Source organism: Pipistrellus kuhlii, unplaced genomic scaffold (genome assembly GCF_014108245.1).
Source record: "Pipistrellus kuhlii isolate mPipKuh1 unplaced genomic scaffold, mPipKuh1.p scaffold_m20_p_3, whole genome shotgun sequence".
Taxonomy (NCBI): domain Eukaryota; kingdom Metazoa; phylum Chordata; class Mammalia; order Chiroptera; family Vespertilionidae; genus Pipistrellus; species Pipistrellus kuhlii.
The window spans coordinates 162,017,520-162,045,469 of record NW_023425529.1 but is presented as its reverse complement, the minus strand read 5'-3'; the positions used below and the strand labels follow the sequence as shown (position 1 = coordinate 162,045,469).

General features: G+C 40.7%; 1 protein-coding gene across 1 annotated transcript; it reads left to right on the top strand.

Moving 5' to 3' along the window:
• The first annotated feature begins 8 nt into the window (after positions 1-8).
• On the top strand, positions 9-27,893 carry DCUN1D2 (defective in cullin neddylation 1 domain containing 2). Its single transcript, XM_036455280.2, is given in 9 exon segments — positions 9-186; positions 188-241; positions 243-263; positions 6,951-7,167; positions 10,302-10,470; positions 15,197-15,327; positions 22,724-22,806; positions 24,822-24,918; positions 25,957-27,893. Coding segments are annotated over 9 exon segments (993 nt in total). The 5' UTR covers positions 9-45; the 3' UTR covers positions 26,037-27,893.
• Positions 27,894-27,950: the final 57 nt, after the last annotated feature.

The following is a 27,950-nucleotide window of genomic DNA, read 5'->3' as shown; positions in this document are numbered from 1 at the left end:
GGGCGGGCTGAAGGGGCGAGGCCGGGCCGGACGGCTCCCGGGCGGATGGTGCACGCCGGGAGTTGTAGTTCGGTCCGCGGGACCTGTCACCGCCTCCCCTGTGCGCCTCCCCTGCGCCCCTCCCCGGGCGGGTGTCCAGGGAGCCCGGGAAGAGGAAGGAGCGGCTGGGGCTGGGGCGGAGCGGGAGGGAGGCGGCGGCCGCGGCTCCAGCGCAGACGGCGGGGCCGGCGAGCAGCGGGGAGCGGGGAGCGCCGGGGAGAATGGTAAGTGGCCCGCGGCGTCGCTTTCTCCCCGGCCCCTCCGCACTCCCGGGGCGGGGAGCGGGAGGACGGGATGGGAGAGGGGAGGATCCGGGGTCGGAGGGCCCGGGAGCGCCGGGCTCGAAGGTCACCGGAGCGGCGGGTCGCGGTGCGCCCTCCTGCGCCCTGGGCGCCGCTGGAGCTGGAGGGGCGCGCAGGTGGGAACCGCGGGACCTGGGACGAGACGTGCGCGGTGACCTCGGTGCAGGGATGGGGTTTGATGGGATGGAGGCACCGGGCAAGAGTGGGGGCTCGGACCGGTGCTTCCCCCGAAGCACCAGCAGCCGGGTGACCGAGGAGGGGCGACCTTTCGTGCCTACGCAGCATCCTCTCGGAGGTGAAACGGACAAGACGGAGCCGTTCAGCGTTGCCAGTAATTAATTTGTGGCTGGAGCGTGGAGTTCAGGGTCGACCATGGCGGGGCCTCTCTTGGACGCTGAGTGTAGAGTTTAGGAGATAACGGGAGCCCTAGGAGATTTTTAAAGAAGTGGGGTCGTGTATGATTTGATCATGTTCGTATTTTATTAAAAATAAAAATAAAAAAAAAGCCTTTGGCAAAGAGGATAGGTTGGATCGGTGGTGGTCAGGACTGCGGGGAGACAAGTTAGGAAGTTGTAATAATTTAGAGCAGAAAGAAGTGAGGACTTGAGCCAAAGATTGTCTGTAGGAATAAGGGGGAGGAGAAAAAAGAAGGGGGTGGGGTGGGGGTGGGGAGACTTTTAGGGAACTATTCAGAAAGGGAGAATAAAGGAAACGAAGGACTCAGCAGTTTCTGGCCTTGGGCATCTGAGCAGCTGGTGATATCATTGACCAAAACAGAGAATGTAGAGGGAAGAACTGACTCGTGTGGGAAGACACTATAGTAACGAGGGGAAATAAGAAAGGTCAGACACTATGTTCGTTGGAAATATAGATCTGGAGCTCAGAAAAGACGTTTCAGGAAATGTCCGATTACTTGGGAATGTAGTGGGAACCATGGCAATCGATGGGCTTCATCAGTCATTCAGTAAAAGTCAGTGATTTATGTTTGCGAGGAAGGTGGTGTGCAAAATGTTGGGGATTGGAGGGTGAGCAAGCCAGACATGGGTTTGGTATTCTGACCCACGTCTGGCTAGCAGGGGAGCTGAGCACTAAGCATGCAACTATTTATTACAGTTGGGATAAGTGGTAGGGAGTGGCACAGGTTCCAGGAACCCTTGTGGTGGGGTGGGTGAGTGGTGTCCATTGGCCAGAGTGTGAGCCGAGCTCTCGGATATGAGTGGGCTGCGAGGCACAGCCAGGGGCGTGCGGTCCTCCGGGTGGAAAGAACAGAATAGGTGGTAGGAGATCTGCCCGGCTTCAGCACAAAGAGCCAGGGAAAGGGGATCCAGCAGGAAGCGTGTAAAGGGGACGGGAACCAGATTATGCCGTCTTCCAGGGCACAGGAAGAAAGTGTTAGTCGTGGTCCTAAGGGGACTGGGAGGCCAGTGAGAAGGTTTCAAGCAGGAGAGAACTAGTCCCGGAGGAATGTGCAGTGGGAAGAGTGGAGGCTGAGACAGACCCTCCCGTTGGGAAGATGGGCCAAGAAGGAGGTGAAGACGGTCATGTCAGAAGCAGGAAGTCTGGAGAGAGTGGTCATAGAAACCAAGGGGGGGGGGGTGGTCAGCAGTGCAGCCAGGAGGCACTTGAGGACTTAGGCAGGATGTGCCCCCCTCCCCCGCAGGCAGAGACCACTCTCCCCAGCTCTTAAGGGGAACGAAGGCTTAACTTACAGAAGAGGACTGTGCAACCACTGCCCAGGCTGGAGATCCAAGAGTGTGCAAGGACACACTTGAGTTTACCACCACCCCCAGCCTGAAACAGAGTCTATTTCCCCCCCCATATATTTTATTGATTTTGTACAGAGAGGAAGGGAGAGAGATAGAGAGTTAGAAACATCGATGAGAGAGAGTCATCGATCAGCTGCCTCTTGCACACCCCCTACTGGGGATATGCCCACAACTAAGGAACATGTCCTTGACCGGAATCGAACCCGGGACCTGTTTCAGTCCCCAAGCCGACGCTCTATCCATTGAGCCAAACCGGTTTCGGCATGAAACAGAGTCTAAGTGACCAAGTTTATATAATTAATTTGATCATTATGGTTGCCCTGACAGCCCTTAGTAAGTGGACCCTAAGAGAAAATTTGTTGTATTAAGTGGAAGGGCATTCATTGTAAGAATCACTTTTTTTTTTCTTCATTTTATGTGTGGTTAAAAGTCTTATGTAAATGATTTTTTTTTTACAAGGTCCCAGCTAAAATATTTGAGACTTTTTCCATAGGTTAGAGATTTTATTTGACGTTTCTGCTGGATTATCCAAGTTTTCATTTCAAGAATTTTGTACATTTAATATTCTAAAACAATTGAACATAGAAAATGTCCCCCCCCCCCCCTTAAAAGCTACCATTAGTTTAATTCTCTTGAAAGGATAAGCTCTGGTCCTGCCAGTTTATGGACTTTTGTTAGTTTTACATGGATTTAGTTCTGTTCAAATAGACCAGAGTTTTCTTCTTTCCCCTATAATGAATTCGTTTATGAGGCTTTTTCCTCTAGACAGCTTTATGCCAGTTCCCTTTTTTACAAATTGCAACTTGCAGTTTGCAAATTTAGCATACAATCTTTAGACTTAGCTTAATGATTTTTGTTTTTAATTGCTATTATTTTGTGAAGAAACTTGTAATGGGTAACATCAAATTGTTGCAACTTTAATGACAGTTCCCTTCCTTTTCATTCTAACCAGAGACTTATGGGCTATTCTTAGACCCATGGCTACTGATGTTCATTAATAACTAGTATCTTTATACCACTTAGAGGTACAAGGTTGTAGGATCTGTCTTATGACATAGCAGTCACTTGGAATAAATGGAAGAGGGATCTATTTATTTCTCCTAACTGCAGGTCTACCCATTTTGTGACTTCACATAGTAACATTTCAGACCATTTTGTGGGCCTGGGTTCATATACTCCTGCATCTCTCTTCCAGGGTTTTCAGAAAGCATTCTCCTTTACACGTTGATATAATTTTTTGTTGCATATTAGGAAAGGCTTCAAGAGCTGATTATCAAATAAAGTGCCTTGAGATCAGGCATCATCATATCTTTCAGCTGTCTGTCAACATTTACTTGGTATGGATCTACCAATTATATAAACTGGTTAAATAATTAAGTTACCTGACAGTATGTTGCTCTGTTGATTAATCTAGAAGGTTCCAAGGGTACTACTCTGAATTTTCTTTTGAAGTGGAATCTATATTACATAAAATTAACTATTAAAAAGTACAGAGTTTTAGTTGCATTTAGTACTGTTTAGTACATTCACAGTGTTCTACTACCACCAGCTCTGTATATTTCCAAGCATTTTTATCACCCCCGAGAAAACCTCACATTTATTAACACTCACTCTCCGTTCCCCTCACTCCAGCTCCTAGCAATCACCAGTCTGCTCCATTCAGTCTCTATGGACTTGTCTCTTCTGGATATTTCATAAAAATGGAATTATTCAGTATATGAACTTTTGTGATTGACTTCTTTCACTCAGCATATTTTCAAGGTTCATATACATCATAGCATCAATACTTTATTTCTTTTTATGACTATGCTTCATGGTGTGTATATACTGAAGTTTGTTTTACAACCATGACAAAGTTTTTAAATCTAGCATTGATGGCAATTTTCATAATAAATATATCATGGTTATTTTTAATGGTGTGCCATTTTAAGATTGAACATCTGTTTCTATCTTAAGCTTTCTGAGGTAATGCTTGGCTTTGCCCACCCTCCCTGGGGGAGACTATCATAAAAAGATGCTAGCTTTATTTTTATCAGCTTACTATCAGAACGTATGGGATCTGCCCTAATTTAGATAAATTTGATCTTACCAGAGAATATACCTGCAACTCTTTTTTCTAGTTCTTTCCAAAGGCTCAATTTCAGGAAATAATGTGTAGAATATATATTCCATGTATAAACCCTAGGATATAGATCAAGATTGTAAACTACAGACCACAAGCTAGTTGCCTGTTTTTGTAAATATATATTTTTTAATCTTCACCGGAGGATGTATTTATATTGATGAGAGAGAGAGAGAGAGAGAGAGAGAGAGAGAGAGAGAGAGAGAGAGAGGGAGAGAAAGAACATCTATTGGAATCCAACCCACAACCTTTTGGTGTAGGGAATGATGCTTCAACCAACCGAGCCATCTGGCCTTGGCTGTAAATAAAGTTGTATTGGTACACAGCATGTGCACTTATTTGCATGTTGTATAAGGCTGCTTTCATTGCAATGGAAAAGTTAAGTAGCTGCAATAGAGACAAATCAGCTCCTGATCTTGCTCATCAGTTCTTTTTTTTTTTTTAAGTGCATTTATCTTCATTTTAAAAAATTGATTTCAAAGAGAGGAAAGGAGAGGGAGAGAAGGAAACATCAATGATTAGAAAGAATTATTCATCAGCTGCCTCCTGCATACCCCCTACTGGGGATTGAGTCTGAAACCCAGGCATGTGCTCTGACCAGGAATCAAACCATGACCTCCTGGTTCATGAATTGACACTCAACCACTGAATTACACTAGCCGGGCATCAGTTCTTAATCGAAGTTCCACCATCCCCTATCCTCTGAGGAACCAATAGATGGGCTTAAGTGTTCTATGAAAACCCTGAAATTACATGCAAAACTGCATGCACATGTGTGCACCACATGTACCACATATGTTTTCCTGGAGGAAGTTCTGTGACTTTCATCAGATTCCAAATGGGACCCAACACCCAAAATGACCAACATTGTTCCTAGTAGCCAACTTGTTTATTTTCTGTGTTACCATAGATCAGTTCTCAAATGTTTTAGTCCCATGTCCCCTATACGCTTTAAAAAATTATGGGGACCCCAAAGAGCTTTTGTTTAATGGGGGTTGTATGTGCCATATTAAAAATGGAAATGGAAAGTTTAAAAACATTTATATTCTTAATAATAATAACAATAACAATAAAACCATTATGTATTTGCATTGCATTACCTTTTTGCGAATTATCTTTAATGTCCAGCTTAATAAAAGATAGGTTCTCAAGGGTTCTGCACTCACTCTGTTGTGGTATCACAAGCTATGCAGCCTCGGGAAGCATTAGTGTACACCACTGGGAGTGAGAAGGCCGGAGAGTGGCTTGGAATCGTTATGAAGATGGTTGTGTTGTCATGGATCCTGGGGGTCCTCAGACCACAAGTGGGGAGCAGTGTACTGGACTGCATTGTCTGTGCTCCTGCTGAATTACATGCACTGTGCTCCCTCGGCTTCCGCACGCACAGAGGGTGCCTTAAGAAAAGCTCTGGAAGCCTGCCCTGCTGCTTGCGGTTGGCATTTTGTGAGGAGTCGGCCTGGTACGAAGGGGACACTGCTCACTGCCCTTTCGTGAGCAGCCGCAGGGTTTCAGTGACAGGAGGAGCTGTGTCTCTTCTGGGCCCCCGGTAGGTTTTTCAATCTTATAAAAACAGGTTTTCCAACCAGTCCTCTTTTATTCCCTGCTTTGGCAACCAGGAAGCTTGGAGCTTAATTTCCAGCTCTTGCATAGGGTGTGCATGTCTGTATCGTGTCCTTGGCTTTCTTAGTTTCCTTTTTCCCTCCTATCAGTTTCTTCATCTGTAGCTTGTTTTCCATTTACATGTTTTTGTACGTTATATTCTATTTTGTGTTTCTGTAAACAGTCTCATCTTTTTTAAAACAAGATTGAGTTTAAATTCTCAAGTAAAAATTTCCCCCTTATGAGTAAAGTATTACCATGTAGTAGGTTGAGTCCATTTTGATTTACAGAAATTAGAGTATCATTTTTATTTCTAGTGTCATTTTCATCAAGTTACCTTAGATAAATGGAAACTTTACCATCCTATATCTGGAAGTATTAAGATGTTATTTTGTTTCATTATATACTATATATAGTACAGTTACTTGGCAGTTTTGCTGTTTACTGCCTCACAGCCTCTGCCCTATTTTTCTATTTTATTTCTGTCTCACGTACACAGACATTCTTGCTATTAGTATCACATCCATTTAACTGTAACAAGCTTTTTGTGCCTGCTTTTGGAACTTTCGTAAATTTTTTTCACACTATGCTTAATTGTGTGTGAATGTGTTGATTAATGTGGTTCTGCCGATTTTAAACTGGGAAAAACTTTTTAAAAGATGTTTTCAAACTGGGAAGTCCTCCTCCATCCATCAGAGCCTGAAATTAATTGCCAAAGAGAACAGTTGGGTGGCAATGACATGATCAGGCCTCCTGTGTTATTAAGAGGAATTTACTGAGACTTAGGGGGAAAAATAAGGTGCTTCATGCAAATTGAAGTGGGTAGAGATCAAAATGTGTTTTGTATAAGATACTGATTCTCATAATGTTTTGAAGATTAGACTTTGCCTATCTGCTGCTATATAGATGCTGTCGTTTCAATTTTCAGAAGACTGTGCAGTCTTTTTAACTGATGAAGAACAAGCCTTTGTCTTCCTGTAATTCTGAAGTGAAGTTGAGTCACCCAACAAGAAAAACAAAACAAAACTAAGTCCAGTTAAACTATAGGCCTTAGGAATAGAATGCTGAAACAAACCTCTGGATTGGCTTCATGGGCTTTCCTGCTTCTTTTGCACCCCAAAGCATAAGCTTAAGTCATCTCAGAAGGACAAGGTCCGCCAGTTTATGGCATTTACTCAGGCTGGCGAAAGAACTGCCATCTACTGCTTAACACAGAATGAGTGGAAACTAGACGTGGCCACCGACAACTTCTTCCAGAACCCAGACTCGTTCCACAAGGAATCCATGAAAAACACGGTGGACAAAAAGAAGCTGGAGCAGCTGTATAACAGGTACAAAGGTAAGGGGTGACGGTGACCACAGGGCGGACAGCAAAGAGCTCGCCTCCATCCTAGGGAACAGACGAATGTTGTTTGTTGAATTTCTGATACTGTGTTCAAAAGACCTTCATGATGCTGTTGATACTCAGCTGCAAAATCCAGTTTAAAGGGAACTGTGACTGTTCAGCGATGTAGATCATGGGTGGGATGAGAAGAGAGGAGTCTAAAGACTGATTGGCAGTCAGCTCTCCCTGCTGGGATCACTAGTGGCAGGGGAGCCATCAATGGTATAGTGTCGTGACCAGGTGACTACACCTGTGAATAGAGTGTCTTTCCCCAAGCAGACCATCCAGGCTGAATATTGGTAGTGGAAAGTTGTCTAAAAACAGTACCAAAAATGCCTTGCCAGGCATGGCTCAGTGGTTGAGCATTGACCTATGAACCAGAAGGTCATAGTCTGATCCCAGTCAGGGGACATGCCCGGGTTGTGGACTCGATCCCCAGTGGGGGGTGTATAGGAGGCAGCCAATGAATGATTCTCTCTCATCATGGATGTTTCTATCTCTTTTCTCTTCCCTTCCTCTTTGAAATAAATTAAAATACATATGAAAATAAACAAACAGTACCAAATCATAAAAATAGTTCTGAGGTGTCAGGAAAAGTCATCCATCTCTTAACACAGTTAGCAGTGTTGAAACACTGAAACAACTTCCGTTATTGCATGAGCTTTGGGGAAAGCTCTTACTAAAGAAACCTGTTGGAACTTGGGAACAGTTGTTATTTTTATTGAAAGCAACACCACAAATGGAGCTTTCCATATCAAAATACAGCCATACTGCTCTCTGGCTGGTTCGGTTCAGTGGTCAGAGAGCAGGCCCACACCAAAGGGCCCCAGATTCCATTCCATTCAAGGGCACATACTTCAGTTGTGGGCTCAATCCCTGGCCCCAGTTGGGGCGCATGCTGGAGGCAACCAATTGATGTCTCTTTCAATTTCTCTAAAAATCAATGGGGAAAAAATCCTTGAATGACGATTAACAACAACAACAACAAAAATATAGTCAGTCTGCACAAATAAGTCTGCATTAAAAGAAAAAAAGTCTGCATGTTGAGTGTATACAGATTGAAATCACTCGGCAGGCTTTTAGATTCGTATGAAATGTCACATCTCTGCTGCGATGGGAGAGGCAGCGAGATTCAAGAGTTTACTATGTTGTTTTTTCCCTAGGAGTTTCTAAGGCAAATCCTTTTATTTCCCAAATGTAAAACAAAATAAAACAAAACAAAACAAAACAAAAAACCCCACTAATTTAAGCAAGTATTAACTCAAACAGTATAACTCCTGTGGTTTTAAATTCTTGTTTATTATTTTCATGTTTTACTTTTGATAATACTGTGTGTATATTTTAATCTGTCTAGACGTGAAGAATGGACTGAGAATTGCATTTTTTTTAAAATCTTGGTTCAGAAACATATTCTATGGCTAAAAGAAGATTTGTACTTGTAGTTCTTGAAAAAATGAACATTATTTTTAATTAAGCTTTAGTATGCTTTAAATTTTTTGGCTGTTAATTGTTGAGCTAATTTCGTAAATCAGATGCTATGCATATTTTTAAAATTATTCAAATATGTGCAGCTGCCTTTGAAAAAAATACAGTTATGTAAGTGAAAATTGTCATTTTTCTTTAGTTTAAACTTCATCCCTTCATTTAATATTATTCACATAATTTTAGTTATTTAAAGTAGATATATGATATAATCATTTGGGGTTCTAAAAATAAATATACAGTGTTGTTCAAGGACAAATATAATGTTGGTTATTGCATTAATATATACAATGAATAAGTGCTTCTAAAGTTACTTTAAAATATTCAATATTATTGAATATGACATTTATTAAGATTGCTTATTAGGTGAGAGCATTGTAGACCAGTTTTTCTATTATCCTAAAAATCTATAGTGTTAGGAGCATAGAAATGAAAGAAAGACAAGTGAGAATGTTTTAAAGAACCCTTATCCTGTAAACCCACAACAGCAGTTATTCTGTCACTAATACTTTTGAAATAGTATTACAAGAATAGAGGTGGGTGGAAGGATATTTGTGGTTTCATTCATTTAATCATGCTTTTCGTTTATATATTTAACATGTAATACATAATACTTAAGTGACCAAAATTAAACCTTGTATGACAAAAGTTTATCATTTAAAAAAAAATCTTTATTTAAGTAAAGGAGCTACAAGTTCTGTTTTCACCTTCTAAACCTGGGCGGGGAATGTCCAGACCAAGATCATTTGGTCTGGCCCTGCCAAGGCATTAGGGGTGAGTTAAGGAAATGTTTGACCAAATAGAGCAGGCTAATTTTTAAGTTGATGATTTTGTATGACCCATAAACGATATAAATAAAAAAATGACCCTTGGTAGAAAAAAGGTTCCCTATCCCTGTTCTAACGAACAGAATTAACACATATATTATGATAATATATTATGATATACACAGTCTGTCTGAAATTACTAGATCTAGTTTGATGAGATCTTGCTGGGATTCTTCTTTTAAGAGATTTTACTTTTTGAATTTCTGGTAATTTTTGTTTTTATTCCAAGCTAAGTTTCTTAATTTTATTTATAAACCAGAAATGAAACGTGGGGGAAACCTGAATTTCCAAGCTGTTAAATCTGGATGCATAAACTAAATGATTTTGAAAATAGGTATTGTATAGTAGCATTAGAACTATAGCAAATGAAATCACTTTTAAAAGAAAAGCAGCAATCTTGAGGTGAGGTTGTGATAAAAACTTAAAATATTATGAATAACAATGCAGTATTTTGTAACAATTTGCTGTTGGGCGAACTAAAATTTTATAAACTTAAATTTTATTTTATTTTAAGGAAATTACATTTTTTGTTAATGATGAAATCTTCTCAAAGTCATTTCAATGATTTTTTTTTTTCACTAAAGCCCAGAAACTTAGACTTTAAAAATAGGAGTATTTGCTAGATAAATCATTATTTGTTGCTATCTTTCTCATAGAAAATTACAGTCTGCTGATGTATTTGAAACAAGCTTTCTAAGAACTATGTAGTAGATGTATAATTCTAAATTTCAGTAATACTTTCCAAAATAGTATAACTTTTTTCCTTAATTTTAACCATAGACCCACAAGATGAAAATAAAATTGGAATTGATGGGATTCAACAGTTTTGTGATGATTTAAGCCTAGATCCTGCCAGTATCAGCGTTTTGGTTATAGCATGGAAATTCAGGGCAGCAACTCAATGTGAATTTAGCAAAAAGGAATTTGTAGATGGCATGACCGAGCTTGGGTAAGTAAATTGGTCTCAGTTTAAATTTTTCATAAAGGAAAATACTTTCAACATTAATTCTTTTTCAGTCGGTAAACAATAATTTCATATTAATTTATTTTATTGGTATACCTTATAAAATTCTTATGCAGCTACCCTATATGAAGCCTTTGGTGTCCCTTTAAATTCCAATTTAAGTTTTATTTAATAATCTTTTCTCAGATTAATCCCTTTTGTAACTTATTTTTCTACTTTTTAATTTTCCCCCCCAGTTTTAAATTGACAGTAAGCATCGGAGTGTTTTTGTTTGTTTTCAGCTCTTCAGCTTATTTCATAATACTGTGTACTAAATGTATAGTTTAGTGTGTTGCTATATTAAACACTAATAAAATGTCATTTTTATTTTTGCTTGTAGTATTTCTCTGTTCCACCTACAAGGTTGGGATTAAAGCTTCATTAATAGCTTAAGATGTTTCTCACTTGTCAGATAAATCCAAGAAGTAAATGAAAGCACATAACAAATGTCTTTTAATCATTAAACTTATTGAACTATTTCAGGAGGCCATGTAAAAGCCAACTTGCTTGACTTGCTGATGTTCTGATATTTCAGTGTTGACAATTTAAACTAGCTTTTTTTTTTTTTTTAGCTGCTCAAGGAGCTTGAAAGCCTAAAGTAAACATGTTCTTAAGGCATGTGCTTCAGCATTCCAGTGCAGATGGGGGAATAGAGCATTTGCGTTTTTCCCGTTAAACTGATGAAACTGTAATGTTTGTCAGCCTTATCTGTTTAAATGATAAGCTATACAAGACTTTGATTTGTGGTGTTATCTTACCACATTTCTGGTGGTTTTGTAAAACCAAAAAACAAAAGAGAACATTGGTGCAATAGTGTATTTCTTCATGTTCTTTGCACTAGGAAAGCCTAGATGAATTACTAGTACTTTTAGAATGGAAAACAACCTATTAAAGAAGTATTCCATGAGCATACTATACAATATCTGATCTGTTAAAAATTTCCCCAAAATGAGCCGGAGCCGGTTTGGCTCAGTGGATGGAGCGCCGGCCCGCGGACTGAAGGGTCCCGGGTTCGATTCCGGTCAAGGGCATGTGCCTTGGTTGCGGGCACATCCCCGGTAGGGGGTGTGCAGGAGGCAGCTGGTCGATGATTCTCTCTCATCGATGTTTCTAACTCTCTGTCCCTCTCTCTTCCTCTCTGTAAAAAATCAATAAAATATATTTTAAAAAAAAAAAATTTCCCCAAAATGAGAGATTTGGAAATGAGTGCTTCTTATAGAAACACTTACTGGCATTTCTAAGACAGTGTCTAAAAATGTATTGTACAAGTAAATGTTTTAAATTCTTGCCTGTTATCTTGTTAAGTGTCATAACTTTTAAAACATACTTTAAAGATTTGAGTGTGAATCTTTGCAAAATGTGTTAGATATTTCATGCCCTCTTATAAGGAGCATACACTGTAATTTAAGATTACCAGTTAATGATTGTTAATGGTACTGCTCTCCTCATTTCACAGGGAAGTTAAAGTTGAAAGCATTTTGTAAATATTAAAGTGTTATGTACCAAGCAAAAATATCATTCATGTGTTCAAAAGTGTATTATAAAGACAATCTCAATGCTTTTGCCAGTAGGGATGCAGAAACTGTTGGCTTCCAGTCTAAATATTATAGCACTAAGCTTTAAAATATACTTTGGCTTTTGTGTCTGCTCTGTTTTGTTTTTTCCCCACACTTTTTCCTGGTTGTTAACTGTTGTCTGTGGCTAGAGTACCTGCCTTTAACAGTTCATCTTACATACTTTCATTGGGGGCTTGAGGATTCTTGAGTAGGCTGAGTAAACCTTATGAAGTACCTTGACATCTTTGTAAAAACAAAAAAATCGTCTATGTTGCTCCATTTCTGGGTTCTCTGTTGTATTCCATGGTCTGTTTGTCCTTCACCCAACACCACACAGTTTTGATTTACCTCAAGCTTGAGTTTAACCAGACTACAGGACACAAGGTCAGCAAACAAAAATTGGTATTTCAAAACAATGAATGTAATAATGAAACAAAATAAAACAAATTTTTAAAAATATCATTTCCAGTAGCATCAAAAATACAAAACACCTAGGATAAATCTAATTTATTTATTTAATAAATCTAATTTAACTCACTCAGAGATAGGAAACCTGAATAAATGAAGAAATATACCTCATTTATAGGTTGTAACACTTTTTGTTTGATCCCTAAATTTATCTATACATTTAATATGATCTCTAATAAATAGGAGGTTTATGTGTGTGTAATTTGACAAGTAGATTTCAAATATATATGAATATGCATGGTCGAGATTAGCTAACAATTCTTCAAGAAAAAAAAAGAACAAAGTGAGAAGGTTTGCTCTATCAGCTAGTCAGGACTTCAAACTATAGTAAGACTGTATTGAGTACCAGAATAGATAAATATACCAGTGGAACAGAATGGAGGGCCCAGAAACAAATCCATGTATACAGGTACATTTGATTATGGCAAAGGCAGCACTTTAGGTCGTGGGATAATTGGCATATGGGGGAAAAAAAAATTCATCTGATTCCCTACCTCACACCACACATAAAATGTAATGGAATGTTATATGACAATGGAAATGAACCAACAATCCAAGTGGATTGTAGATCTCCATTTGAAAGGCTAAAGGCAGAAGCCTCTAGAAAATAATGTAGGAGAACAGCTTTATGATTATTCAGTTGGGAAAGTTTTAAAATATCACCAAGTAAACACTATAAAGAAAATGGATAGAGTGTACTATACTAAAAATAACAGCTGATCAAGACACACCATCAAGGCAGTAGACAGGCATCCCATACTCTGAAGTACTTTGAAAATACTTAAAAACCTATAAAACAATAAGGAAAGGATAACCTAATTGAAAATGGGCAACAGACTTGAACAGGCACTTCACAAAAGAGAATTTCCAAATGACCAGTGAAAATACAAGTATGTCCTCAATCTCATTCATTGGGGAAGTACAATTAAAACCGCAATGAAATAGAACCTCCCAACCCACTCTTTAGAGTGGCGAAAATAAGACAGTCACAAATACTAGTGAGAATGTGAGGCAACAGGAACTCTAGTGTACTACTGGTGGAGTGTGAAATGGGGTGATCACGTTGGAAAATTGCTTGACGTTACTTATTAAACTGAACGTGCACAGACCCTGTGAACCCAGCTGTTGTACTCTTGGGTGTGTCTAACATAACACATGTATATCTGAGCCAGGACACATGTACAGAACATTTTAAGCAACATTCTTTGTAACCAGAAAACTAGAAGCAACCAAAATATTTATCATCAGTAGAATATATAAATTATAAAATAGGAATTTAAGCCAAAACCGGTTTGGCTCAGTGAATAGAGCGTTGGTCTGCGGACTGAAAGGTCCCAGGTTTGATTCCAGTCAAGGGCATGTACATTGGTTGCATGCACATCCCCGGTAGGGGTGTGCAGGAGGCAGCTGGTCGATGTTTCTCTCTCAGCAATGCTTCTAGCTCTCTATCCCTTTCCCTTCCTCTCTGTAAAAAATCAATTAAAAATATTAAAATAAAATAGGAATTTAATGGAATGCTATATGACAATGGAAATGAACCAGCCTCAGCCACACTGTCAGTACAAATGAGCCTTACAAACATAATGTTGGCACAGAAAGCCTGAGACAGAATAATACTTACCGTGAGGTCCCATTTAAAAGGTTCAGACGCAGGAATAACTAACACACTGTCAAGGATGCTTGTTGGAGTGATGGGGGCCTAAAGAAGAGCGAGGAAGTGGCCACGTGGAGGAAAGGGGTTGAAATGGGGAAGGACACACAGCCACGCCCCAGGTGCTGCTGCCTGCTGGTTCTTGACTGGCTGTGGGCAGGGCTGGGGGCTGTCATGGACTTGCTGGTCTGGATAGTTCCCGCCCCTCCAGGACTTGCTCAGTTGTCTTTCCTCAGCCCTGCTCTGCTCGGGTGTGTGGGTAAATGAAGTGTTGCTTTTGTTCTCTTCCTTGCTGTGCAATCAAGATAAAAAGGACAAACTGTATGGTTTGCTATTCTAGCTTCCTCTTTACATGCTTTTTAATATCTTAACTGTTATTGACTTTGGAAGGCAAATTCAATTTTAAAACAATAGAGTTGTGTTTCGTTATACTGGGATGTTTTAAATCTAATCCACTGTAGTGCAGAAACCCCGTGATGCAGTAGCTAAAGTGCCACAGGTTTATTTTCCTTCTGTAGGGAACAGTATGGTGCTGGCAGTGTAACTCAGTTCCACGACATCACTGAGGAAGTGGGAGGTGTCACTCTGTCATCTCCGGGCATTGGCCTCTGTGATTGAAGCTGCAGAGTTAAAACGTGTTCCTATTTCAGTTCACACACAGGAGAGCAAGCAGTTTTGTATTTTTCTTTTAATGACAGCTTTAAGACATTATTCACATGCTGTACAATTCACCCATTGACTAGTTTTGGTGTATTCAAAGAACTGTGTGCAATCATCACCATAATCAGTTTTAGAACATTTCAAGGCTTTTTAAAAGGCTTTTTAGCTGGAGAAAGAGGCCCATGAGAATTCCACCTACCCACCCCGCTTTGACTCAAGCCTCAGGCTGCACCACATCACAGTGAAGCTAAGAATTGCTGAGGATTGGGGAGACTGGTCTCCTCCCCTTGACAAAGCACCCTCTTTTTTCCCCCTTCTCCCCCCCCTCTCATCACAGGTGTGACAGCACAGAAAAGCTGAAAACTCTTCTACCAAGACTGGAGCAGGAGCTTAAGGACACTGTGAAGTTTAAGGATTTCTATCAGTTTACTTTTACCTTTGCTAAGAACCCTGGGCAAAAAGGCTTAGGTGAGTATAAAATCCAAATGTGTAAAAAGCCACAACTTGAGACTAAGTGAACCTGATCAACAAGATGTCAGTCCCGCCTGCTGTAATGTTATTATCCCTCTTTGCGTCTTCCGCCCTTTCCATTGATTTGCTCCATGTGCAGGTAGACCGGTTTGTAGTACCATACACTCGAATACCTCAACCAATATTACTCTCAAATTCTGGGTTTGAATTTTAAAATGTGAATGAATTTTCAAATGCTCTATGTTCTCTCATATTGATATCTAGTTGACTAATGAGTTAGAGAGGTCAGTAGTTAATGTCAGCAATGGGCACGTTTGTACTGGCCAGGTGTGTGATCCCGCCTATGGCGTTGCTAAGATTGCCAGGTGACATTAGTCTTGTCCTGGTTTGGAGATTTAAACTAACTTACTTGAAACCGATTCTGATGTGCATTGGATTGCTTTAGTACAGGCCCACCTCATTTTATTATACTTCACAGACACTGTGTTTTTAGTAACATCGAGGCAGGACCCTTCACCAGCAAAGTGATTATGACTCTCTGGGGGCTCAGATGTTGATTAGCATTTTGTAGCAATAAAGTATTTTTAAGCTAAGGTATGTACATTGTTTTGTGGGAGCATACTGCTATTGCACACTTAATAGACTGTAGTGTATTGTAAACGTAAATTTTATGTGCACTGAAAAACCAAACAACTTGTGTTACTCACTTTATTGTGATATTGGCTTTATCGCGGTGGTCTGGAACCGAACCTGCAACACCGTTCAGAGGTGTATGATTTTGTTATAACTTGTGTTATTACCGTGTATGGTGCATTCGGAAATGTGTTAACTTAAAATTTTAATTTTTTGTTTATTTGAAGATTTTATTCTGCTTATTTTCTTTCTTTTTTTTTCCCTTTTCTTTTTTTTGTTAATTCTTACCTGAGGATATGTTTCCCATTGATTTTTAGAAAGAGTGGAAGTGAGGGGGAGAGATTGAGAGAGAGAAACATTGATGTGACAGAGACACGCATAAATTGATTGTTTCTAGTTTGTGCTCAACAGAGGCCAGGGATAGAACCTGAAACCAAGGTATGTGCCTTGACCGGAATCAAACCCAGGACTCTTCAAGGGCCGAATCCAACTGAGCCAAACCGGCCAGGGCTATTCTGCTTATTTGAATTTGTTTGGCCCCTAAGTACTATATAGTTTATTTTTCTCTTTTCTCTTTATAAAAATAAATCTATATTGACCTACATTTTGTGCCTATTATAACAAACTTACTTATGTCTCATTCATTAAAATCTCTTATAAGTTTGGAAGGGAAAATTATATAGAGATTAAGCTGGTATATTGGAAAGTACATTTTTAAGAAAAGTTTTTATAAATAAAAGCATTATTATCAGACTAGTAGTGCTGCGCATGAATTTGTGCACCAGTAGCTCACCCGTAGTTCACTGCTGCCTTCCAGTAGTTCTCCACCTGCTGCCCAGCCCTCTTATAGCTCCCGCTGCTCCCCTCCCCCCATAGCTTGCTGCCCCCTCCTATAGCTCTCCCGCGCCTGCTTGTAGCTCGCTGCCCCACCCTCCGGCTAATCCGTGATCCGGTCATTAGGCTTCATGGTGTAACAACCATTTGCATATTACATCTTTATTATATAGGATGACGAAAATTAGGTAGAAAACCAGAAAGGGACTTGAAAATTCATAGAAAAATCAATTGTAAGCATTTGGTCTCAGGTCCTGATTTTCACTCATGAATGTTTGCAGGTGTGTGTAGTAGACATTCTTACCCTCAGTCTGACATTCTTTCCTTCCTTCTATCAACAGATCCAGGGCAGGTGCAGATTTAGGCAGCAAGCACTTCTGTGTTAGATGAGGAAGATGGACAGGAATGGGGCACTAAGAACTGTTCCTCAGTAGAAAGGGGCACTGAGGACTGTGCTCAGCAGGAAGGGGCACTGAGGACTGTGCTCAGCAGGAAGGAGCACTGAGGACTGTGCTCAGAGCAGGAAGGGGCACTGAGGACTGTGCTCAGAGCAGGAAGGGGCACTGAGGACTGTGCCTTAGCAGGAAGGGGCACTGAGGACTGTGCCTCAGCAGGAAGGGGCACTGAGGACTGTGCTCAGAGCAGGAAGGGGCACTGAGGACTGTGCTCAGAGCAGGAAGGGGCACTGAGGACTGTGCTCAGAGCAGGAAGGGGCACCGAGGACTGTGCTCAGCAGGAAAGTGCACTGAGGACTGTGCTCAGAGCAGGAAGGGGCACTGAGGACTGTGCTCAGAGCAGGAAGGGGCACTGAGGACTGTGCTCAGCAGGAAGGAGCACTGAGGACTGTGCTCAGAGCAGGAAGGGGCACCGAGGACTGTGCTCAGAGCAGGAAGGGGCACTGAGGACTGTGCTCAGAGCAGGAAGGGGCACTGAGGACTGTGCCTCAGCAGGAAGGGGCACTGAGGACTGTGCCTCAGCAGGAAGGGGCACTGAGGACTGTGCTCAGCAGGAAGGGGCACTGAGGACTGTGCTCAGCAGAAAGGGGCACTGAGGACTGTGCTCAGAGCAGGAAGGGGCACTGAGGACTGTGCTCAGAGCAGGAAGGGGCACTGAGGACTGTGCCTCAGCAGGAAGGAGCACTGAGGACTGTGCTCAGCAGGAAGGGGCACTGAGGACTGTGCCTCAGCAGGAAGGGGCACTGAGGACTGTGCCTCAGCAGGAAGGGGCACTGAGGACTGTGCTCAGAGCAGGAAGGGGCACTGAGGACTGTGCCTCAGCAGGAAGGGGCACTGAGGACTGTGCTCAGAGCAGGAAGGGGCACTGAGGACTGTGCTCAGAGCAGGAAGGGGCACTGAGGACTGTGCCTCAGCAGGAAGGAGCACTGAGGACTGTGCTCAGCAGGAAGTGGCACTGAGGACTGTGCTCAGAGCAGGAAGGGGCACAAGACCGTGCTCCACTCTGCACTATCACAACTGGAAGCTTTTGAAAGTCTAATTTAATCAGGGCCTACTACTAATGCCTCATAGTCTTGCCTCCTTGCGGTCCTTCTGGAAGCGTTAGGAAAGCTCTTCTCCAGGTGTACCCCTGTGAGCCACAGAGATCGCAGGGGCTCGTCAGGGCCCGGGCCCACAGTGGCCCCTTAGCTCAGTCAGCTGGCCCAGGCCGGCCTCTGTGAGGGGTGAGGACAGACAAGTCCAGCTTCTGCTTCTCCTGATGCTCAACCGTCAACCTGGTTCCGCCGTGGACTCTTTTCCATTCAGTCTGTGCACTTGGTTATGAAACCACATCCTCACTGATGTCAGGCCAAACTGGAAATCGATAATTTTCTTCCCAAACAAATGTGTCAAAACCCTCTCTTCCTGTGAGATCCCACAATGTGCCTCTTCCTGCTGTATTTCCATTCTACCTGCATCTTGCATTTGATATTATTTGGTTTCAATTTACTTGTTTTATACTATGCATATATATTGTATGAGCATATTACAATTCTAAATCTCCTAAAATGTCCACAGTTCTGTTTTAGCATAAATGACTTCACCTCAAATTTTAAAAGCCACAGACATTGCCAAAGAGCACAGTGATTTCCTCATGCAGTGTTCCCTCATCTGCTTATACCAGGGCTGGAGCCATTTAAAAATGATGTGCTGCTCATTCCCTCCTGGGTGTGGACAGAAGGTTTCTTGCTCTCTCAGAAAGCTGCTGCAGCGTGTGCTGACTGAGGAGGGCATGTTACCTGGTTTGTGTGCAGTCCTGACTGAGGGCATGTCACCTGGTGTGTGTGCAGTCCTGACTGAGGGCATGTCACCTGGTGTGTGTGCAGTCCTGACTGAGGGCATGTCACCTGGTGTGTGTGCAGTCCTGACTGAGGGCATGTCACCTGGTGTGTGTGCAGTGCTGACTGAGGACATGTAACATAGTGTGCAGTCCTGACTGAGGGCATGTCACCTGGTGTGTGTGCAGTGCTGACTGAGGACATGTAACATAGTGTGCAGTCCTGAGGACATGTCACCTGGTGTGTGTGCAGTCCTGACTGAGGGCATGTCACATGGTGTGTGTGCAGTGCTGACTGAGGACATGTAACATAGTGTGCAGTCCTGAGGACATGTCACATGGTGTGTGTGCAGCAGTCCTAACTGAGAACATGGGGAAAATAGCCTCCCTCCCACGTGAGGATTTAAAAATAATAATTCACTAGAGAATTAGAACAGTTACTGATTTTGTTTCTTTGCTCTATGAGGCTAATTAAGAGAATATGCCCCTAGCCGGTTTGGCTCAGTGGACCAAACGATCCCAGGTTCAGTTCCAGTCAAGGGCATGTAACCTTGGTTGCAGGCTCCTCCCCAGCCTGAGCTCTGATCAGGGCGTGTGCAGGAGGCACCCAATCAATGTGTTTCTTTCAAATTATTATTTCTCTCTGTCTTTCCCTTTCCCACTCTCTAAAAATCAGTGGAAAAATATCCTCTGTTGAGGATTAAAAAAGAGAGAGAGAGTATGAAATTGTATTAAGGAAAATAATAGCCTCTTCAGGAAATAATTTAATTATTTGAACATTTCAAATACATTAGAGTCTCTGTTTTAGAAGATTTTGAAGAATTTTTAAAAAAAGAAATAAAGCAAGACAAATACTTTTATGACTACACAACCTAAACAGAACAATTTAATTTATGATTTCCAAATTATATTATATGGTCTGTCCTAACAGATTCAGTATAAATTAAAGAGATTGATACAGGTGTTCCTGTAGTTCCTAGAAAAAGCATGGATGTTAGTGGAAAAGGGTAATAAAAAGGGATTTATCCTTCATTTCCTTCATGTTTGTGTGTCTGATTATGAGTATTGTTTTATTTTTTTAATTTCTTTATTGATTAAGGTATTACATATTTGTCCTCATCCCCCCATTACCTTCCCAAACCCCTCTTATTCCCCCAGCCCCCTGTTGTGCTGGTTAGGCTTGTATGCATGCATACAAGTCCTTTGGTTGATCTCTTACCCTTACCCGCACCCTCCCCTACCTTCCCTTTGAGGTTTGACAGTCTGATCAATGCTTCCCTGTCTCTGGATCTGTTTTTGTTCATCAGTTTATGTTGTTGATTATTTCAAGTATTGTTTTATATATGATTATTCTTTAGCCTATACTTAACTGATAGTCAACATAATAAAGAAGATAATTAAAGCTACTTGATTCTTAGTTTTAATGTAAGAAGCTTAGCATAGTTTATACTGTCTAGAGTCTGGAATTAGTTGGCTTTGGGAAATTGATTTTTTAAAGGAATAGTCCCATGGTTAGCTAATTTTTATATCTGCTCAAAGATTTTTTTTTTCTTTTTTCTTTTTGAGAGAAGGGTAATTTTTATTATCTAATTCTAAATGGAGCATCACAAACATAGATTTAAAATAGTAACACCTTCATCTAAACATTTTCTTACTCAGGAGATGAGACTTTTCAGAGATTATTGGAAAGAATCTAGGTACTATAAAAATTATTTTGATAGCCACTGGAGTAGTTGTTGTTCATGATTTCAGCTCTCGAGTTTTAGCATTTTGAGTTTGTTGTTATCTTGTAAATAGCTAGATAATATTAAACATTTTTACATAGGCAGTACTAAATATTGAAAATGCCTACGTTTACTTTTGGTTGTGTCGTTTACAAACATACAAACCAGGAACTTTATAAGGGATTTCTGGGACCAAACTCATCCAGAGTAACTAGATTAAATGTCTGCCATAAAATTATTTTTCTTTCCTTCCCAGGTTTACCTCCATTTCTCAGTGTGAGACTTTTCATCATTAAGATGAGTTGAGTATAGATTTCAATTAACGTTCTTCCTAAGTGATAAGGATGTAGACTTAGCTGGACAAGACTAACCATCTTAGCATTATACTGCGGGCCCCATAGGTAAGGTTCAGCGAGCCTTTCCATGCTATTGATTCACTGACATTTTCTGACCATTTATTTCTTTCTGATTAAGACTCCAGGATATTTAAGACTGAGAAAGTCTATCATGGACTTCAAACACATAGGAAATATGGGCATGTTATTTCAGGTTGATGGCCGTTCATACACCTCTTTTTAATAATGAGCTATCCTGGAAATCTCAGGTTAGAGCTGTAACTTTAATAATTTTTGTCCAAGTGGGACCAAACAAGATTTAAAAGAAAATCTTTTAGTATTTTGCATTTAAAATGTTACCTTAAATATTTATTCACCTGCTCTTCACATTAGTTTTATCTGACATACATGTAAATATATAATTAGGAAATTATTACATTATAATTCTTCTTTTACTATCTAAAAGTGGTGAGCACTATTCAACATGATTAAAAGTTATCAATTTTTAAGAAGTAAACTTCTTGGCCTCTTTTTGTACTTTCTATGTCAAGCAAATAAAAAGTAAAGATATTAAACTTCTGGTGAGCAGAGAATTAATCTCAATATTCAAAAAACTATGAATTAGGGGTAACATAACACAGTCCTAAAAGCCAGCATTCATATTACATTAAGGTGTCATCTTAAGATTGAGCTCTACAACATAGTATTGCATAGAAGTGGTGAAATGATCACTACTTTCCAATCAAGGGTAAATGAGGTCATTGACTTTGATTAATAACCTTCTAGATTTTTAACTCTATCATACTTACATCAGTGAAAGTGCTTTCCCTAAACCTCTTATTTATCTTAACTATGTCTTAAGGAATTCAAAGTCCTTACAAAGCTTGTATGATTTACTTTGGAATCAGATTCTGTTTTAATTTTTATAGTAGCAAGGCAAGTCAGTTTGAAAAACACTGTCACTTTATTTCTAAAATTGTTTAACTTGTAGTTCATCACTTAGAAAGCACATTGATCTACTTAAAAAAAACACCACCACCATATGCATTAATAGTATCCAGCTTAGCTCAGGTTTAAATGAAGCCCGATGCATATGAAAATGAGAGTCTCCAAAAATTATTGATTAGGGGATAATTATTTACATGTTCAAATAACATAAAATACAGATCCTTTTTTGAAGATATTTGTCTAGAGTTATAAAATTAGATTATAAATTAGATTGACCATAATTTTAAGAACATTTCTGGCCCAGCTGGCATGGCTCAGTGGTTGATCATTGACCTATGAACCAGGAGATCAAGGTTCAATTCCCAGTCAGGGAGCATGCCTGAGTTGAGGGCTCAATCCCTAGTAGGGGCATGCATTCTTATCATTGATGTTTATATCTCTCTCTCCCTCTCCCTTCCTCTCTGATATCAATAAAAAAATATGTACATATTTTTTTTAAAAGAATACTTCTATAAGGATTACACCTCATATTATTCTTGGGTAAGACTACTCTTTTATTTGAATATCAATGTGCTAAGAAGTTATTGTTTTTGTGCAATAGAAAAAGAAATTGGGATTTACTAACTGCTCTTTCTCTCTTCTTGCTAGATTTAGAAATGGCTGTGGCATATTGGAATTTAGTATTATCTGGAAGGTTTAAGTTTTTAGATCTTTGGAACACCTTTTTATTGGTAAGTGCCCTCCTGCTTCTTGCCATGTGAGCCAGTGTGAAGCGGGTCAGCAGGTTGTGTGGCTGTGCATTTTATCTCACCTAAGTATTACACGTGGGCATTGAGGTAAATCAAAGCCCTATGCTAAGATCACCAGGTAGCTGACAGGCTGCCGCATAGTTTAGCCACCTGTGGAGTGTGGCAGCCCCTGAGTTTCAGGCAGGGCTGCTCCAATGCTGATTGCGAAAGTGACTCCTCGGCTGGGGTTTCAGATGCGGGATTGTATCGTCCAGTGGAACCCTGCCACTGTGTGTGGGTTCGTAGTCTGATGCCATTTTAAGATGTATTTTAGGATGCCTAGAAGAGAAGGAGGGCATAGCTGGCCCCTTTAGGAGAGAGTCTATCTATGCTGGAGACAGACATTCCAGTCACGTGGGCCTTCTTAGTGAGGGCTCCTTTCAGTGAGAAACAAGGGAAGTGGGGGTCACTCTGGGCTGTTTGGAGTGTTTGGAGTACAAGGACACTCCAGACTCCAAATCAGACAATGTGTTACCAGATGTGGCCAGCTCTCCCTTGTCAGCTCCATCGGTGATGTGAGAGGAACCTTGACCTGGCTGAGGACACATCCCTCTCCTGAGAACAGTTGAATTTTAAGACCCTCCTTGAAGTAGCATGATGATGCCTACATTCAACTTAACAAGAGGTCACATTTTCTCATTTTGTGGCCAGTAACCTCAGTTGCAGACATTCCCCTGAGAATCTGCACCCATATTTAAAATAAAATAAAATAACTTTTTATATGTTTTTATTGATTTCAGAGAGGAAGGGGGAAAGAGAGAGAAACATCAGCGATGAGAGAGAATCTTTGATCAGCTGCCTTCTGCATACCCCACACTGGGGATCGAGCCCGCAGTCCAGGCATGTGCCCTGACCAGGAACCAAACCATGACCATAGGTCATGCCGGCCACCTCCTCTCACATCTTTTTAACAGCAACACTGGGAACAGCCAAGTGTCCATAAGCAGGAGAGGGGGCAAAAACTGAGTGTAAATGCATAGAATACAACTGAAGAGAATGAAAACGAATCAATCTAGATTTATATGCAATAGGCTGGATACATTTCAAACAGTGTTGGTGAAACAAAAACAAGTTGCAGAAGACTACATAGGATTTGGTAGTAGTTACATAAATGTTTTAAAATGTAAGACAGCCCTAGTTGGTTTGGCTAAGTGGAAAGAGCATCAGCCTGCAGACCGAATGGTCCCGGGTTTGATTCCAGTCAAGGGCACATGCCCGGGTTGTAGGCTCAATCCCCACTAGGGGGCGTGCAGGAGGCAGCCGATCAATGATTCTCATAATTGATGTTTCTCTCCCTCTCCCTTCCTCTCAAATCAATAAAAATATATTATAAAAAAAAAAAAAGTAAAACAAGCATCCAAGTTGTTATGAATACATGTGCATGTACTATATGTACAAAGACAGGCATGAGAATGATAAATGTTAACCAGGGGATGAGTACCTCTGTAAGAAGAAAGCAGGATGAAAGAAGTGCTGGAGTTTCAGGTTTGCCCCTGCAGCTGGCTGGTGAGCCATAGAACATGGTGCTATATTCCTCTCCATATCTGTGGTAGATCTGGAATATAGAATGACGAAGATACTTATAGAAAATTGTCCCGATACACTGCAAAACCTATCTAGTGTATAGAAATTTAATGTATCAAAATACAACTTTCCAATTGCCCTGCATTGTTTCTGAATTGGTCCTGGGTGAGACAAAGAGATTAAAAATGCTACCCTTGTATTTGACTGTAACAGGAGCTTATAATCTTTGTATTTTACATGTTTTGTTTTTAAATAAGTTTACTTTCTATATTTGAGCATCGGTATTATGTAACTCTTAACATTTATCTATTTTTAACTTTTAACAGTTTTCTTATGATGCTTATTCCTCATCCAATTATGCACTGAGATCACTGGTGCATCTGAGAGTTATGGCTCTGTCTTAAGTCTGGTGGTTTTCTTCTCTTCTGTATTAGGAACATCACAAAAGGTCAATCCCAAGGGACACTTGGAACCTGCTTCTGGATTTTGGGAATATGATTGCAGATGACATGTCTAACTATGACGAAGAAGGTACAAGAAGTTGTAGTTGTGCTTTGGGTGATCACCACAAATGCTGATATGTATGTTAAGTTCTCCTGCCCTAGAGCACAGGACGGCGATGGTGACACAGACGCTGGGGTCAGACAAATCAGAGAATAGAGAACAGTGATGGTGTCATAGACATTGGGGTCAGATGAACCTGAGAATAGAGGACAGTGATGATGACACAGACACTGGGGTCAGATAGATCCAGTTGACTCCTGGCTTTACCCCATTGCTGAAATGGAGGTGGTGATGAAAATAATAGTATCCACTTCATTGTATCTTGTAAATCACACACAAGAAAAATAGGGTTTATTTAATCAAGAAGACAGTTCTCTAAAGCATTTAAAATATGGGCATGCAGAGAGCCCCTGGCAGAACCGTAGAACCAGACAGGTGTTTGGAAAAAGCTGTTCCAAGATGTAATCCCATTTGGTGCCTCATGTCTTTAGGCTGGTTAAGCTAATTTGATGAGTCCAGCTTACATTTACCTACATGAACATAACCACACACTTAGTAGCCCCTGCCCCCAACTGGCCCTGGTGCCACTGTTGTCAGCGAGGGCCATGCCTACACGAGCACACCAGGAACTGCCGGCCCAGGTCCGGCTAGAGCAGACGAAGTGGATAACTTCAGCAGTTAAGTGAAGCACAAGCTGTGGAAATTAAAAATCATTTGAGTTTTTTTAACTATAAGTGTTAGATTATGAAAACAGTGCTTTGAATAAAAAATACTGCTTTAGCCGAAGCTGGTTTGGCTCAGTGGATAGAGCGTCGGTTTGCGGACTGAAAGGTCCCTGGTTCGATTCCCGTCAAGGGCATGTACGTTGGTTGCAGGCACATCCCCAGTAGGGGGTGTGCAAGAGGCAGCTGGTCGATGTTTCTCTCTCATTGACGTTTCTAGCTCTCTATCTCTCTCCCTTCCTCTCTGTAAAAAATCAATAAAATATATTTTTTAAAAAAAATTTTTTTTTAAATACTGCTCTAAAATGTACATTTAAAAATATATATTTTTGCTTGTTTTTAGGAGCATGGCCTGTTCTTATAGATGACTTCGTAGAATATGCACGGCCCGTAGTCACAGGTGGCAAACACAGCCCTTTCTAGGCAGAAAATGAACATGGATTAGGATTGTAAAAGGCATTGCCACCGACAAGGAGACATTTTGGTCCGTTTCTGTGCACACGTGTCACTGATTTCAGAAGCCACGGAACTGGAATGACCATCTCACTCTGCCTGAAGGACACGGTGGCGGAGCTTGGACACCGTGGGAGACACTCAGAAGAGAGCTGCTGAGGAATGTCCGCAGAGGGGTCGCATAGCTGTTGCTTTAGGAGATTTCTGCATGATTTTTATATTTATGAACAAAGCACTAGAGCCTGCTAGCAGGACTGCAGAGCATGCCGATAATTCATGATTTCAGGTGAACACCAGCAGTTACCACAGTCCGCTGAATTATATTGTAATTACACTTAAAAAAAGGATTTGTGTCCTTGGTAGGATATTGTATTTTTATAAAGTCAAAGCTAACGTGTGTGCCCAGAAGGAAATGATCTTGTGGAATCTAACATTTTTTTTAAACTTGGTGCCAGGAATTCAAGATTTATATTTTTTGAATTATCGAATATCTAGATTTACCAGATCTATTTTTTTTTTAATTTTCTCTAGATGTTCATCTGAAAATCATTTTATAGTTTTTAATAGCTATTAGTTTCCAAAGCGATGGCACATGTATGCGATAATTCCAGGAAAGTTTTATTTTAAACAGCTTGCAAGTCAGCAGGTCTATTTTACTTCCAATAATGTCATTTGAACTTCCTACGAAGTTTCGTAAAGTATGTTTTCTTAAAGAAATGTATTTTATTACACTTAAAAAGACATTTTTCCATGAAGAATATTTCTTTTATGAGTGAAGAATTATAGATTTAAAAATCAAGTGAGTCTGTTCCTTTCACATACCTGCAATCTCCATAATGTCCTCTCCAGCCCTTCGTATAGTTGTACACATTTGGAAACTAACATACACATTGTCACAAAAAAAAAACCCAAGAACCAAACCAGAAACCTTCATCTCATTGGTGAGCTGCAGTCTTGTCTTCGCCTCACATTGCCCTCCGATTTTTCTGGTGTTTGTGTTGTCAAAGAGGACCGTCCGTGGCACAGGGATAGATGGGCGTTTTGTCTGCAGTTCTGAAAAATCACTGAGTGGATCCTACCTCCTACTTGAGAAGATCTTCCACCAGAGTGTGCCTGCTGCCCGGCCCGCAACCTGGTTTAGGAGAAAGTGAATTGGGGTTATTTCAGGACAGGAAATTCACTCAGATTTCCTGTGAACAGAAGGTGTGCCCAAAATGTGTCATTTTGATTTGACTTCCAAAAGTGTGGTTCACTGTGTTTTAGGAAGTGCCCATGTGCAACACAAGGTTTACTCTATGTGAACTATTTATACTTTTGCATAGAAGTCTTTCAAAGAGGGCAGCAGGCAGTGGAGGATTGGAAAAGGGGCTGAATCCTGGAGACCACAGGCTAAGCTGGGGTCACCCACCCATGATTAGGTGCAGGGCCCAGGTAAGTCACTCCATCTCTCTCCGGCTGCCACTTCCATGTCTGTAAAAGAAAAAGCAAGGCCAGCTCTATCTGTAAGTCTGTGATTCTCAGAGAGCATCTATTTTATATAATGAAAGCTAGCTTTAATAAAAACTTCAACAACATATAAAGCATCCTTCAGGCTTCATGCATTCTTGACATGTTAAGTGTTCTGCTCAGAGACTTATTCTTAAGATTTAAAGTTACATGAGGAAAAAATGTTCTATGGTCTCAGTAGCTATCAAAACATTAGTAATCGGACTGAGGGTCTTCAAAAGATGGTGGGTTTCTTTTTCTCCTATGATATACATTTAAGTCATGCATGCCATGAAAGTGCTGAGAACTTTGGAAACATTAAAAATAAATTATTTTCTCTGGTGTGGTCTACGTTTAATTCTACCCTCGGTTGTTCCAGTACTCACCACTAGATGTCAG